The 14,940-nt window shown below is 40.5% G+C and overlaps 2 protein-coding genes across 2 annotated transcripts; both read left to right on the top strand.

The window, feature by feature from the left end:
• The first annotated feature begins 1,238 nt into the window (after positions 1 to 1,238).
• dap3 (death associated protein 3) lies at positions 1,239 to 8,694 on the top strand. Its single transcript, XM_023402377.2, has 13 exons — positions 1,239 to 1,410; positions 1,580 to 1,621; positions 3,904 to 4,017; positions 4,118 to 4,219; positions 4,339 to 4,447; positions 4,555 to 4,647; positions 4,764 to 4,894; positions 5,700 to 5,780; positions 6,509 to 6,673; positions 6,923 to 6,982; positions 7,082 to 7,171; positions 8,236 to 8,353; positions 8,447 to 8,694. Exons 1-13 carry the CDS (start codon positions 1,405 to 1,407, stop codon positions 8,530 to 8,532), a joined length of 1,197 nt encoding a protein of 398 aa, XP_023258145.1. The 5' UTR covers positions 1,239 to 1,404; the 3' UTR covers positions 8,533 to 8,694.
• A 597-nt stretch (positions 8,695 to 9,291) lies between these two features.
• gba1 (glucosylceramidase beta 1) lies at positions 9,292 to 14,901 on the top strand. Its single transcript, XM_023402376.2, has 12 exons — positions 9,292 to 9,442; positions 9,603 to 9,680; positions 9,767 to 9,958; positions 10,045 to 10,191; positions 11,174 to 11,307; positions 11,389 to 11,561; positions 11,658 to 11,747; positions 11,849 to 11,996; positions 13,286 to 13,510; positions 13,966 to 14,129; positions 14,232 to 14,348; positions 14,429 to 14,901. The coding sequence occupies exons 2-12, from the start codon at positions 9,608 to 9,610 to the stop codon at positions 14,532 to 14,534; spliced, it is 1,569 nt and encodes a 522-aa protein (XP_023258144.1). The 5' UTR covers positions 9,292 to 9,442; positions 9,603 to 9,607; the 3' UTR covers positions 14,535 to 14,901.
• The last annotated feature ends 39 nt before the right edge of the window (positions 14,902 to 14,940 follow it).

Below are 14,940 nucleotides of genomic sequence, written 5' to 3'. Positions count from 1 at the left end.
AGTGTTTAAGTTAAGTAGAAACCAAATGACACCCTATGATTAGCTGTCACTGGTCCATGTGGCTCAAATCAAATCAGATCAGATCTTGATAAAGAAAAAGGCTCTGCTCACTTAGGTACAATAACAGATGTACTTAATCAAAAAGAACCACAGCTAGACCAAACTATCTAAACCACAACTAGATTTGACACAGATTAGATGAAAATACACAAATACCTTTGTTGATATTGTATTTTAGCAGTGCATATTCCTAAGCCAATTTGAATGAATTCAAACTGTGTATAACTTGTGCACAAAGAGTGAACTTTTTGAGCTCCTGTGGCTTTGAGCTTTAGGGGCTTCTCTATTAGCCTGGTTGGTAATCCAGCTGCTACTTTACATTTCACATACAGTCAATTATTTGTATGATGTTTGCTGTAGACTGTATGTGTAGCACACATCATGATTGCAAATTAAAAAGTTCTAAAAATGAAAAGGAAGATTAAAAAGATTGTGACACACACACACACACACACACACACACACACACACACACACACACATATATTCACACACAGTGTGCAGTGAAATGCTTAGTTACTATATCCAGACTGTGCATAGTGCATCTAATGAAATAGAGAAAAATGCAAAGATATATTTTTTAGAATAGAACAGAATTTAAAGAGCAAATTCAGATGATAAAAAGTAGAAAAAGCAAGTATGTAGTCCTAAGGACTCAGTAGAATGTAAGAATTGAGTAAAAATTGAATGTAGAACATGGGATATGACAAACGCAGCAATATGGAGTTTGAAAGTGTGGTACAAAATGTGGATATTGATACTTCAAAAGCATAACACATATAGAGGTAAGAGTAATGTAAGTTTGCTCTGTGATGTTAGTATACACTGTTATCGTTGTCTCCTTTGTAAAAGTGGCTTGTAACATTTTTTTCTTAATCTCCCTATCTCCACTACAGATCTAATAGTTAATTGCCCCACTGGGCCTTACTATACGTTTAAAAAATAAAAAGTGGGCAAAATCTCACAGGACTCCTGTCAAAAGAGCCATGTTTACTGCTTTTAAACTGGTTATTACGCACTGAAAACTTCCACAATGTGTTTACAGGTGTCATTAGTCTACCTGCATGGATTATTATTACAGGTGAAACATGTCAAAGTCGGATAAACTCCATTTTCCTCTGTTGTTGTCGCCTGGCTCCTGGCACCTGATTGGCCAAACAGATTTGTGATGGCGTCACGTCACTTCCTGCTCAGCGCTGCATGATGGCGGTGTCCATGGTGGCTCTGGCACATTGACTTGGCCTGGAAGTGTAAGGTTTACTCTCTGCCTAACCTAAAAGCCAGGACGTTTCTCTCTATATGACATTACCCGAAGACCTCGCCAGTGAACATTTAATGAGCTGAATGCAGGTAACCGGCTTCACGTGCTCACATAGGTCCGCACTGCTGACGTTAGCTGTTAGCTAAGGGTTTACGCAAGGTTACGGGACTGTGGTGTGAGTTTGCACATTACCTGCTGCTTTGGAGCCTGAGGTTTCCTGAAATATGACTTTAATTCATGTCTTCCTCCGTGTTTCAGATCATGGCGCTTCACAGACTGTCCTTCAGACTACGGCAAACGGTGAGGTCACTATTAGCAAGACGTTGAAGTGAGAAGCCGCAGACACATAACCTGTGGACTGTACAATGACATAATCCCTTTTAAACATTTTGACCATGGGCAGCTGCTCTGTTTACAACGCAAGGGAGGAAATTATGTAACTGTGCATTAATTTACATGCCTGTCAATAAACCCTCTAAAGAAATCTAACCATGGGTAAGATAACTGGTGTAGTTATTTTCCAGGTTTGGTGTACAGTGTATCAAAATATACTGCCTCATAGGTTTAGGTAAACTCATTTGGTAACTATGTAAAAATGGTCAAAAGGAACATTAAGTAAATTGTTAGAAAGCTTCAATTATTAGTCCATTAATCAAGTAGTTTATCAACAGAAAAATAATTGAAAATGGTCTGCAGATTAATTGATAATGAAAATATAATGAATAATGACACTGTTGAGGTATTTATGTACTCATTTAAGACTCAGCATCTTTCTTTTGAACACTCGGTGCGTCCATTCAGTCCAAGAGGAGCTGCAGAAAGATTCACTTGTGTGATTTCAATTTGAAATGCACTTTAAATTTATCATAAAACATGAGTTAAGCTTTTTCTGAAAATGCCTGTCAGATGACATGACGGATAAATGTAGATCACAGTACATGTTTACATTCAAGCCTTTTGATTTGGCTCAATTTAAGCTGAAGGCTTTTCATCAGTGTATTAAGGTATTGGATTAATTTGTTAGGTATTATATCTAAAAATATATTTTGTCACGTATTAACACACATTACTATTTGTTCTATTTGTGTTATATTTCTTGTCCCCCTGTATATATTTTGCTTTCAGTGTATGACTAAATATACCAAAAACGCAATATACAGTACAGGCCAAAAGTTTGGGCACACCTTCTCATTCAATGTGTTTCCTTTATTTTCATGATTATTTACATTTTAGATTCTCACTGAACGCATCAAAACTATGAATGAACACATATGGAATTATGTACTTAACAAAAAAGTGTGAAATAACTGAAAACAGGTCTTATATTCTAGTTTCTTCAAAGTAGCCACCCTTTGCTCTGATTACTGCTTTGCACACTCTTGGCATTTTCTTGATGAGCTTCAAGAGGTAGTCACCTGAAATGGTTTTCCAACAGCTTTGAAGGAGTTCCCAGAGATGCTTAGCACTTGTTGGCCCTTTTGCCTTCACTCTGCGGTCCAGCTCACCCCAAACCATCTCGATTGGGTTCAGGTGTCACCAGCAAAGCACCCCCACACCATCACACCTCCTCCTCCATGCTTCATGGTGGGAACCAGGCATGTAGAATCCATCCGCTCACCTTTTCTGCATCGCACAAAGACACGGCGGTTGGAACCAAAGATATAAAATTTGGACTCATCAGACCAAAGATTTCCACTGGTCTAATTACCATTCCTTGTGTTTCTTGGCCCAAACAAATCTCTTCTGTGTGTTGCCTCTCCTTAGCAGTGGTTTCCTAGCAGCTATTTGACCATGAAGGCCTGATTCGTGCAGTCGCCTCTTAACAGTTGTTCTAGAGATGTGTCTGCTGCTAGAACTCTGTGTGGCATTCATCTGGTCTCTAATCTGAGCTGCTGTTAACTTGCGATTTCTGAGGCTGGTGACTCGGATGAACTTATCCTCAGCAGCAGAGGTGACTCTTGGTCTTCCTTTCCTGGGGTGGTCCTCATGTGAGCCAGTTTCGTTGTAGCGCTTGATGGTTTTTGCAACTGCACTTGGGGACACATTCAAAGTTTTCGCAATTTTCCGGACTGACTGACCTTCATTTCTTAAAGTAATGATGGCCACTCGTTTCTCTTTACTTAGCTGATTGGGTCTTGCCATAATATGAATTCTAACAGTTGTGTATCAACCTGACTTCTGCACAACACAACTGATGGTCCCAACCCCATTAATAAGGCAAGAAATTCCACTAATTAACCCTGACAAGGCACACCTGTTAAGTGAAAACCATTTCAGGTGACTACCTCATGAAGCTCATTGAGAGAACACCAAGGGTTTGCAGGGCTATCAAAAAAGCAAAGGGTGGCTACTTTGAGGAATCTAAAATACAAGACCTATTTAAGAGTTAAGAGTTAATTCACACACAAGTACATAATTCCACATGTGTTCATTCATAGTTTTGATGCCTTCAGTGAGAATCTACAATGTAAATAGTCATGAAAATAAAGAAAACGCATTGAATGAGAAGGTGTGTCCAAACTTTTGGCCTGTACTGTATATAAATTGTGAATAAGAATATTCCTTCCACTAAACTTTAACAGGTAACACATGTAAGGACCCTCCATACCAGTGGATGTGGGCAGCAGCAGGAGGCTGTGGCTGTAGTGTCAGAATCTGAGCCGTTCTCAGTTTTCAGAACGCAGGAGAATGATCCGGTGAGCAAAGTGTTCAGACAACTAATATCCTCACCATGGTGTGCTATGATTGGTGATCTGTGATTTTTAGCTGGTGAGCTCACTGTTTGTGTCTCTCCAGGCGTGTCAGTCTGAGAAACATATAGGACAGTATTACACTCTGCCCTCTGCACACATCCACACGCTGTTCCCTCGTGGCCTCCCCTGGCGTTATCAACAGCAGGTGGGTTCCTGTTTGTATCTCATGCACAATATATTTTTGTTTTAATGGGTCATGGATAATATTTTGTGACTTGGTAAAATGTCTACAATTAAGACATTTTTTCATGTATGGTTTTATAGGTGAAGGCGTTCAATGAAGCCTGTATAATGGTGAGGCAGCCAGCTCTGGAGGTCATCTCGTACCTGAAGAAAACAGACTACAGCAAACCTGCACATCGATATTTATTCTGTATCCTTCAAAAATACACAGTTGCCAAACACAGACAGAAAAAATGAACACACTCCTCTTGAAGACCCTGATTTGTTGACTATTGTTGACCTTATGAAGTTGTTCAGACGGGTTGCAGGGCAGTGGGAAGACGATGTCTCTCTGTCACGCACTCCACTTCTGCTACACACAGGGATGGCTGGTGCTGCATATTCCTGACGGTGAGACAACTACTGTCACACATAACAGATTGCTGACTGGTAACCAGAAAGTTTCAATAGTTAACCCTTCTACGTCTTCTCTGTGTGTGTGTTTTTTTTAAAATAACTATATACAGCCCACATCTGGGTGAAGAACTGTAAAGAGCTGCTGCCGTCATCCTATAACACCTCTCGCTTTGACCAGCCATTACAAGCTGCTGAATGGTTACGAAGCTTCAGGACCACCAATGAGAAATTCCTTTCAACGGTAACAATTTTTAGGCAGTTTAGTTCATGAACATCAGTCTCAGTTGATTTACATTTGCTGCAATTTTACAATATAAACTAAATGATTCTGAATATATGTATAAGACTTGTGGAGTTTTACAAGATTTGTCACATTATTAACAAGCGCTTAGGCATTAATGGGCATTAAATGAGCTGCCACTGTGTCTTCACAGCAGTTACTGATATATGTTAAGCAGTTAAACTGCTTGATACCACCTGAATCTACCCATGTGTAAAACTGTAAAAAGAAGGCGTTAATACAGTAACAACAGAGCAGCATGATGAAGGAAAAGTCTGACATTTTATTGTAATCAGTACGAAGTCAGACCCTGCTCTGTTGTGTGTCAAAATGAAAATGGATGGAACAGGTTTGCCGTCAATATAAACACCTTTATCAAAATACTGTCTGCCTTGTAATAAGGTAAATAGTCACATTATAGAATAATCTGACAATGTTTGTTAAAGACGATCTAGGAAGTTAACTCTACTCAGGACTCACATGGCATTTCCCCCACAAAGCAACACAGTCTTAAACATGTTGACACACATGCAAGTAATGTGACTAGAAAGGAAACATTGAGCAGCTTAAAGATTCTCGTTTGAGATATTAATGGGTGTAATTATTGTCGTGGAACTAAAACATGTATAACTTTATATGAACCTCGATCCTTACTTCCCACATTTCCTCTGTGAGGAAAGAAACATTGGAAACCTGGTGCTCAAACTCAGATGAGAACCTAGTCCATATAGAACTGGTCAGTGAAACTGTGCTGTTTCTTTCCCAGATAAAGACAAAGCATCGTTATGTGTGGACAAAGAGAGAGTTCACTGAGGAGGGAAGTCTACTAGGACAGCTGGTGGATCAGGTGAGTCCCCTCACAGTGCAAACGAGTGGGAGCCTGGATGTCCTGCCTTCAGCTCTTTATTTTTCTGCTTTTGATATTTTTGTTCACTGGAGATGTGGTTTATCTCCTCCTTCAAGACATTTTTCATATTTCTATCTGTTACCTACTGGACTGATTTCCCCACAGGGATCATTAAAGTTTCATCTATTACCTTGCCTGTGCTTAGTGGTGATCAATATTCGATGAGCTGGGCATGGTGATGGATCAGCACAATATTTTTGTACCACACGTGTACAAAGGACTAAACGAGCAGCAGATTTATTCACTTTTTGTCATTTTGCTCAGCTGTTGTTGTTCATATCATTTGCTCTAAGATAAGGGAAACGTTGGGATATTAGTGCTGCTACAGTGAGTCTGACCTGGCAGTGAAGCTATTTCTAGGTGATTGCTTGTGTTACTGTGAGCTTGTTGTGGTTTATAAATGTGGTTAGATCTTATACTGATAACCAGCCATCTGACAGGACGTTACTTGACAAAATAGGTTAGACTGACAGATGTTGTATTTTCTTTCTCACTGAATCTGTTTCAGAGCTCCAGTTTTGGCATCTGTACTGAAAAGTACAAGTACAATTGTGCTATTTGACCATAACCCAGTTGCTCAGATTTATTGTTACTACTGTTACTATTTCAGTCCTTAAGATTTCCCCTACATAATATATCAGGCTTTGATGGAGTTTCCTTTGCCGTAGGGTATATCTCGTGTGAAGAGCAGCAGTGATGTGGTGGGGGCGGTGATGAAGGAACTGAGGCTGCAAAGCGGGCAGCCGGAGTCAAGCTTCCGCCTGGCCGTGGCTGTGGATGGTGTCAATGCCCTGTGGGGAAGATCTACCATCAAGAAGGAGGATAAGAGCGCTGTGAGGAAACATATTCACAATCCTGTCATGCTCATACTAGTCTTAATGTCTCTGTTCCACTTTCCATTGACAGGAAGTCTTATGTGTGTCTCTCTCTCTCTCTCTCTCTCCCTCTCCCTCTCCCTCTCCCTCTCCCTCTCTCTCTCTCTCTCCCTCCCTCCTTCTCTCTCTCTCTCTCTCTCTCTCTCTCTCTCTCTCTCTCTCTCTCTCTCTCTCTCTCTCTCTCTCTCTCTCTCTCTCCATCATCAGGTGGATCCACATGAGCTCACTTTGGTTTATAACCTGAGGAAGATGATGAAGAACGACTGGGTGAGAAGAACACACTAAAGGCGTTGACCATAGCTACATGAGAATATTATGTTTCTTTTTTCTTTTTTTTCCTCATTAACACTCACTCTCCTGTCTCAGACTGGAGGCGCCATCATCGCCACTGTGTCTCAGACAGGGTCTCTCTACATTTCAAAATCTGCCTACTTGCCTCAAGAGCTGCTAGGAGAGGTATTGTACTTTTTTTTTTTTTTTTTATCCATACCAATTGCCTTCAAGCTCTGACAGTAGATTAGTCTTTTGTTCTCTTTCCCTAAGTTTGGTTGTTAGTCAAGAAATTGCAATTATGACCTGAAGGCTGCATCACTTCAATCATCAGGGTCAGGGGCTAGTGCTTCTTTTTAGTCATAGACACAATACATTATATATATATATATAAATATATATATAAGTATCTCAACTTTTAACAGCTAGTATATCCAGTAATATTACCAGAAAACAAATTGCATATAACATAATAAGATGAGTCTCACCCTTTGTTTCACATATGTGGGCCTTCCCTCTCTATGAAGTGCGCTATTTTATATAGCGGAGAAGCATATAAGAAAAGCCTTGTGGAACAGAAACTTGACCAGAATTAATTCTCGAATGTGTTTCCATCCTGTCTGGTTTGTTCAGTTTGTTTTGTTGCTGAAAGCTGTACCTGTTGCCAGTGTTGTGTCGTCATGTTGTCGTAGTGGATTATAATATTATTTATTGCAGTCGTATTTATCTAATGTCTGCTGCATGTCAAAAGATCAATTTCCTAATGGACAAGTAAATCCATCATCGTCACCCACCTCTTCCATTTATGCTGGACAATGATTGAACTATAAAACTCAAAGTAGGGTCGTATACCAGAACTCGTCTCACCAAATAAAAAAATGTTGATGTTATAATTGGACAAAATGAATAATTTAGACCTCTCTTCATGACCAGCGACCATGTGGGCTTATCTTGAACTTGTCTTTTTTAATGGGTTTATACACATCTAAAAATATGTATTACTTATTTCTTCCCACTGTGCATCTGAATTATATAAATACTGATATCTGTTTTTGTTTGAATATTATGACAGGGCTTGTGTTGCGTACGGACTTTCTTGTGATCATGCAAATGAAACTGACCTTGCTTGTGATCATGTTGCATCTCTGAACTTGCTAATTCAACCAATGATGGATTCGTCTGTCAAACACACCTGAAGACGACAGCTTTGATTTCCTGTATTTTGACTTCCTGTCTGTTCTGCTCATCAGAGGGGTTTTGACACCATGGACCCGTTTGTCCCAATGTCTGTGTCCAACTACAGCGAGAAGGAGTTTGAGAGCTGTTACCTTTATTATATGGACCGCCAGTGGCTGCAGCATCCACAGAGTAAATGATAATCATGTTGATGCTTTGCTATTACATACTAATGGCATGCAAATGATGTTGTTTTACTAACTTGGATTTTTTTTTTTCCATCAGGCCGAACAGAAGAGGGGAAGAAAGAACTCATTTTCTTGAGCAACAGAAATCCAACGATGTTGGAAAGGATTTGTGCCTTCCTGTGAAGTCACAGACAGACTCAAACCACACACATACAAACACAAACATCACACAAACAATATCACTGTCCTGGAAATACATAAACATACAAACGTCCATGTCTATAATGTGTAAATTATGATGCATGTGTGTTACTTTGATAATAAAATGTTGAACAAAGTAAAGAAGTACTGTCTGTTTAATTATGAAAAGAAATTTAGTTGGAATCCACTGGGAAGAACTCTTTTTTTCTTCTGAGAGTGGTACTGTTTATGAAATTCAAAATGCAATCTTTAATTGCAAAATAGATGGAATATATTAATCCCAAAGAGAAATTGCACAGTCACAGCAGCCAATTCAAAAAAATCTAAAATGGATGTACATACAGAAACAAGACAATTGTAAAAGTGTAAATTACATCAAATAATTAAATAGACTAATTTAAATCATGTGACCATGTGAAACTGAAGTCTTATTTTTGAACACAGTGGTGTAATGGCCATTTATTTTTCTGCAAATGACACTGTTTGGAAACTAGAAGGAAAATTGCAGCAGAGATGGAGCAAAGCTGTGATAAGATAACTTATTTAAATATTTCCCAAAGCCAGTTTTATTTAAGCAGCTCAATTGGATCAAAAACATTTGTAAACATCAGAATAGTCCAAAAAGTCAATAAAGTATATATATATTTTTTTCTATGACCTATTTGTAGGTACGGCGCCACCTGGCTGCAGGGACAGATTGTTGCATGGGTGTTCACGTGACAGTTTACAAAATCACATGACTGCTGCCAGAAGTCCATTTCCTCGCCGCAACAAACTTAACGGGGAAGCGGTCTCCGGTATGGCAGACCGGACGAACGTGAGGTGACGGTGGAGTGTAGATATTTGAATTACCTCACAGGGCATGCCAGAGTTTCTGTCAGGCCCCTCTGAGGTGAGTTAATCTGCTGTGAAGTGCTCTGAAAGACAGTGAAATGTGTGTGTGTCAGCTAAATAAACACAGCAGCTGGGTCATTGTTAATTTGTGTTTTGCTGTTTGACGCAGATTTAACCCGTGTTTAGTTCAATGTCACCTGGATCTACTTTGTTTCCAGATAAAATGGCGCTGTCGTTGCCAGCAGCTGTGCTTTTGGCTCTTGTTTTCCTCACAGCACAAGTGACCCTCTCAACAGGTAACACAACACAATACTATTACTATGACTTTCTTCACCAGTTCAGTGTGTGACAGAAAAATAACAATACCCTCTTCTCCTCCCAGAAAGCAATAAATGTGTTGCCAGAAACTTTGGCCATGACTCAGTGGTGTGTGAGTGTAATTCAACATACTGTGACAGTGTTGGGTCCGTAACCCTGCCTCCACTGGGTCAGTACTCCTCCTACCTGAGCAGCATGGCGGGCAGCAGACTACAGCGAGGCCAGGGTCAGGTCCAGGTGAACAGCACGGAGGCAGGTGAGTGATGCAGTGCGCTTTTACTGTGCTGTCAGTGGCGTTGGAGCAGGTACAGAGTATCTCTCCTGTTTATGTGTCTCTGTCAGGCCTCAGGTTGACTATCGTTCACTACCAGAAGTACCAGAAGATCAGAGGATTTGGAGGAGCTATGACAGACGCAGCAGCCATCAACATCCTGTCCCTGTCTGCTGGTGCACAGGACCAGCTGCTACGACAGTATTTCTCCAGTGAAGGTACACTAGATAGGCAAACGTATGTGGCCACTTATTTCCACTGGTAGCTGCCTGTAATACCACGGTAATGCACCAGAGAAGCGTGATGTTCATGTTCTTCCCAGGTATATTCAGGAATTAGATACAAAATGTATTATTCTTGCTTGTGCATTTTTCATATATGAACATGTAGAAATCAGTGTTTGACACAAAGCAACAACTCAACATAACTTACAACATAAATTACATTTCGCACAGTGTCTATATGTAGCTTATTCGGGTGACACATCATCATCATCATCATCATAATCATTATAAGAATCCACATTGTCCAGTATAAGCAACAATCGATCGTTATTAGGGCAATATTGTTTCCAACATTATCATGGTTTCAGTAACGCTTTTTTTTTTTTAACATATCACCATAATGTATGAAGAATCACTTAGAAAATATTCAAACTAATGTTCAGAGTAATGAGCTGTTCCACTGTTTTCTCCCTTTTCATGACACCAAACTCTCATGAAAATGTGTAGAACAAAAGCTTCAATATCCAATTCTGGGTAAGATTTTATTTTAAACCTCCCTACTTAGCATAAGCTCTATAGAATAATATAAATGGTTTGTAAGACACTATAATGTCGTTGTAAGCAGATATAAAGTGTGTTAATGTACAGTAATTACCTACAATAATGATTTAAAACATTTCACGTCATTACTGTTTCTGTAGCCTCCATTAACGGCGGCCCACAGGAGGCGTTATAGTTGTTGACAAATGCAACACTTACATCGGCTTACAACTATATTACAAAGTGATAATATCCATTAATGAACTTATTGTTATAATTGCTAAATAGTGGGGGTTAAAGTAAAGTTTAAAACAGAAATATGTTTTTATGAATTATAAAACACACACAGCAACATACTGTATCTGTGTACAGAAACAAAAGGACACCCATATTGATCACCCAGCCTTATTTGTTACTGCTGCTGTGTCTCTGGCAGGTATCGGCTACAGCGTGGTGCGAGTCCCCATGGCCAGCTGTGACTTCTCCACCCGTCTGTACACCTACGCTGACACACCTGGAGACTACAACCTGGACAACTTCACTCTGGCCCATGAAGACATCAACATGAAGGTTTCTTTCTCTTACTTTGTCTCACACACATGCGTCTATCAGTCCTTCCACTCTCATCTCACCTCTGCTTCTTCTCCTCAGATCCCTCTCCTGCAGCGTGCTCAGGCCTTGTCTCCTCACCCCCTGTCCCTGCTGGCTAGCGCCTGGAGCGCCCCCGCCTGGATGAAAACTAATGGTGCACTGATAGGAAAGGGCTTCCTGAATGGCCATCCTGGTGGCAAAGAGCATAAAACATGGGCTCAGTACTATATCAGGTGACATATGGCTTTGCCTTAATGTGATGTCACACATTGGTAATGTTTGATACAAGGGAAATTTATTCTGATGGTTGCTTTAATCTTTCCTCTCAGATTCCTTGAGGAATATGCTAAATATAACTTGACCTTCTGGGCTTTGACCACAGGGAACGAGCCCTCTGCAGGACAGTTGACAAACTACAGGTCTCTCCTCAATTCATTTTGCAACTGAATTTAATACGAAACAGTATTAACCATCCTCATGGCTTCACAACAGACTGAGAAGTGTCTTTGTCTCACTGCAGTTTCCAGGCTCTGGGCTTCACGCCTGAGGAGCAGCGGGACTGGGTGGCTCTGGACCTGGGCCCTGCTCTGCATGCTTCATCATACCCACACACTCACATCCTCATACTGGATGACAACCGCCTGCTGCTGCCTCACTGGGCCAAAGTGGTGAGTCCAAGGACAGAAGTAGTGGGAGAGGCCATACTAAACTTTATTATACCTGGGGCTACACTGGTGTTGCAGAAAACAAATCAGAACTCTTCAGTAAAGAATTCATATAACAGCAGAACTTGATAAAAGATAACATCTTAAGATCATAACTACTTTATGTTCAACAAAGTATAGAGGATTTAAGGTAAGGTAACAGTGTTTGAATGCTGGGGGAAATGTAAAATAAGTGTTGTTAGCTACCATTCACTCTGCGGTGACACAGCTGTGGGAATAAAGGAGCCTTTACATCTTCCTGTCCCACATCTTTGGGATCGAAATCGTTGTCAGAAGGAAATAATCTAGGGAGGAAACATCCTAAACCATTCCACAAGAGACGGGACAAAAGATTAAACAAGGCTCTGTCTACAAAACAGATGTCTACAGAGTTTGCCAAGTTAAATTTAAGGCTTTTTTTCAAACCGTTTTATTACCGCACAATTTAATACCTCGTTTCACAGTCATACCACCCAAAGGATGAAAGTATGACGGAAAACCAGTAGGAGCAATTCAGCCTAAGATTATTTATTATTATACCACTGAACTTCCCAGCGGTATATAACAATAATTCCTAATGATATAATCAGTTATATTAATGCGACCTGGATAAAAATGATAAATTTAAGCTTTTGCCAAAATCCGCTCTTGCTCATTATGAGATGATAAGCTTCCTAGCTACTGCAGCTAGCAGTAGTGATAGTGTTTGCTGCAGCTCCAATGGTGCTGACTGAAACATAAAATGTATTTTTTTAAAAAGCATCCCGCATGAATAATCCACAGTTGAAACAAACTCACTTTTAGTTTATTGGTCTGTAAAGGCGATAGCCCACAATAAGATGCAAATATGTTTTCAACTAATATTACTGTCTACAGAAGTGAAGAGAAAATATGTAGGATTGTTGTGAATGAAATGTAGGAGTTTTTAATAACTTATGAGACCTTTTTAAGACTTTTCAATAAATAAATGGTGAATGGGCTGCACTTACATAATGCTTTTCTAGTCTTTGAGACCACTCAAAGGGCTTTACAGTACATGTCACACACCCATTTGCACACACATACTGTACATCACGCCTATATACTGAAGTATCTTGCCCAAGGACACTTCAACATTCTGACCTTGTGATTAGCGGACAACCTCCTGAGCCACAACCCATATCATTAAAAAGGACATTGGTGCCCTTTTTTGCCTGCGTTAGATGTGGAAATTTAGTTTTCACTCAAGCCTTTTCCTTCCCTTGTCCCTGCAGGTCCTAAATGATGTTCATGCAGGAAGGTATATTCACGGTGTGGCAGTTCACTGGTACATGGACCGCCTTGTCCCAGCTGGGATAAGCCTGGGAGTCACGCATCATCTCTATCCGGAGTATTACCTGTTTGGCACGGAGGCCTGTGCTGGGTGGAGCCCACTAGACAGAGGGGTGAAGCTGGGGAGCTGGGACAGGGCTGAACAGTACGCACATGACATTATAGAGGTATGATCATCTTATCTTATGCATGAGGGTTCTGCTTGTTCAGTCAGATCCACGGTAACAGATGTGAGATTTGACAAGCTGTGAGTTGTTCCAGAAAGGTGAGTCACCTACCCTGATGCTGCAGTGCAGGTTTACAAGTTGCACTCTGCTGCACATACTCTTCAGAAACTGCCTGCAGGCCATCAAAGCAAGCTGGAACTGGTGTCTTGTTTCTTCTGTATTCTCAAAGGAAATTGGACTCCATCCATTCTATCCATTTTGCACGGGTGCATTCAGCCTCTAGACGTCTTGAGAATCAGGAGGGATTTGTTTATGTAGATGCGATGTCCTTGTCACATATAAACAAAACACCAGGCTTCAGTCTGATGGATTAATTTAAACAGAACAACACATCTCACTTCAAAGTTACACAGCACAGACTAGATACTAAGCTGTGGCTGTTTTCTCCATGGCAGGACTTAAATCACTATGTGGTTGGCTGGACTGACTGGAACCTGGCATTGGACCAGACTGGTGGACCAAACTGGGTTAAAAACTTTGTGGACAGTCCTGTTATAGTGGACGCAAAGCGCGACATCTTCTACAAGCAGCCATCTTTCTATAGCATGGCCCATTTCAGGTAGTACATGATGTTTGTTCACACTGTATGTCGTGTTTCACCTGTTCCGTCGTCACAAGGTGTCAGTCCAAGGAGAACCACATAAATCTCCTTTTTACACAGTAAATTCCTGTGGGAGGGGTCTCGGAGAGTGGGGGTGTCTGCCAGTCGGAAAACAAACCTGGAATACACCGCCTTCGTCAGACCAGATGGCTCAGTAGTGCTCATCGTGCTCAACAGGTACTTTACTTTAAATCTGTTTGAATATGTGTAAGCGATAATGGATTGTGCTGAACTGTGGGTGCATGTTTGTTTTGTAGGTCATCATCAGTGATCCAGTTTGAAGTCTGGGATCCGGCTGTGGGCTACATCACCTCCACTGCTCCGGCTCATTCATTGCTCACACTTGCTTGGAACACACACTGACCATAAATGCGAGGGTATAGGTATATTTCTACCACCTGCCCTGCTTTTCAGCATAGCACAGATTGATTTCGTTGGTCACTTAAAATAACATTGACTCATTTAACAGGCAGCCAAAATCTTAATATGCCTTTTCTTGTGCACCAGTTCTTATCAGGGATGGTACCTGGAAGTAATGAATGTATCAACTCACCAGAATTACCTATGCTCAAGTGTGCCTTGTGATTTCCAGCTAATAAGACGCTTTGTGTCCTCACCATGTCAAATCTCAGAAGAAATCATATAAATAATGTACAGAGCTTGTATATGCCTTCTTTTGTTGCTATTTAATTTTTTGAATTTTAAATAAACCACACATTCTTCTAAAATATCCCATGTCACATGTCTAATGTTTTATGTATCTTTTGGT

Source organism: Seriola lalandi, unplaced genomic scaffold (assembly GCF_002814215.2).
Source record: "Seriola lalandi dorsalis isolate HSWRI2012SDOR001 ecotype SW California unplaced genomic scaffold, Sedor1 jcf7180002053930, whole genome shotgun sequence".
Lineage (NCBI taxonomy): Eukaryota > Metazoa > Chordata > Actinopteri > Carangiformes > Carangidae > Seriola > Seriola lalandi.
The sequence above is the reverse complement of the archived record's forward strand: the minus strand, read 5'-3'. Positions and strand labels throughout refer to the sequence as shown.

Excerpts from the sequence above, each read along its gene's own strand:
- dap3 (XM_023402377.2), top strand. Across the intron at positions 1,622-3,903 it reads CCTTCAGACTACGGCAAACG|GTAACACATGTAAGGACCCT; the intron begins GTGAGGTCACTA and ends AAACTTTAACAG. Across the intron at positions 6,983-7,081 it reads AGATGATGAAGAACGACTGG|ACTGGAGGCGCCATCATCGC; the intron begins GTGAGAAGAACA and ends CTCCTGTCTCAG.
- gba1 (XM_023402376.2), top strand. The coding sequence starts at position 9,608 with ATGGCGCTGTCGTTGCCAGCAGCTGTGCTTTTGGCTCTTGTTTTCCTC. Across the intron at positions 9,959-10,044 it reads GGTGAACAGCACGGAGGCAG|GCCTCAGGTTGACTATCGTT; the intron begins GTGAGTGATGCA and ends TGTCTCTGTCAG. Across the intron at positions 11,997-13,285 it reads TGCCTCACTGGGCCAAAGTG|GTCCTAAATGATGTTCATGC; the intron begins GTGAGTCCAAGG and ends TTGTCCCTGCAG.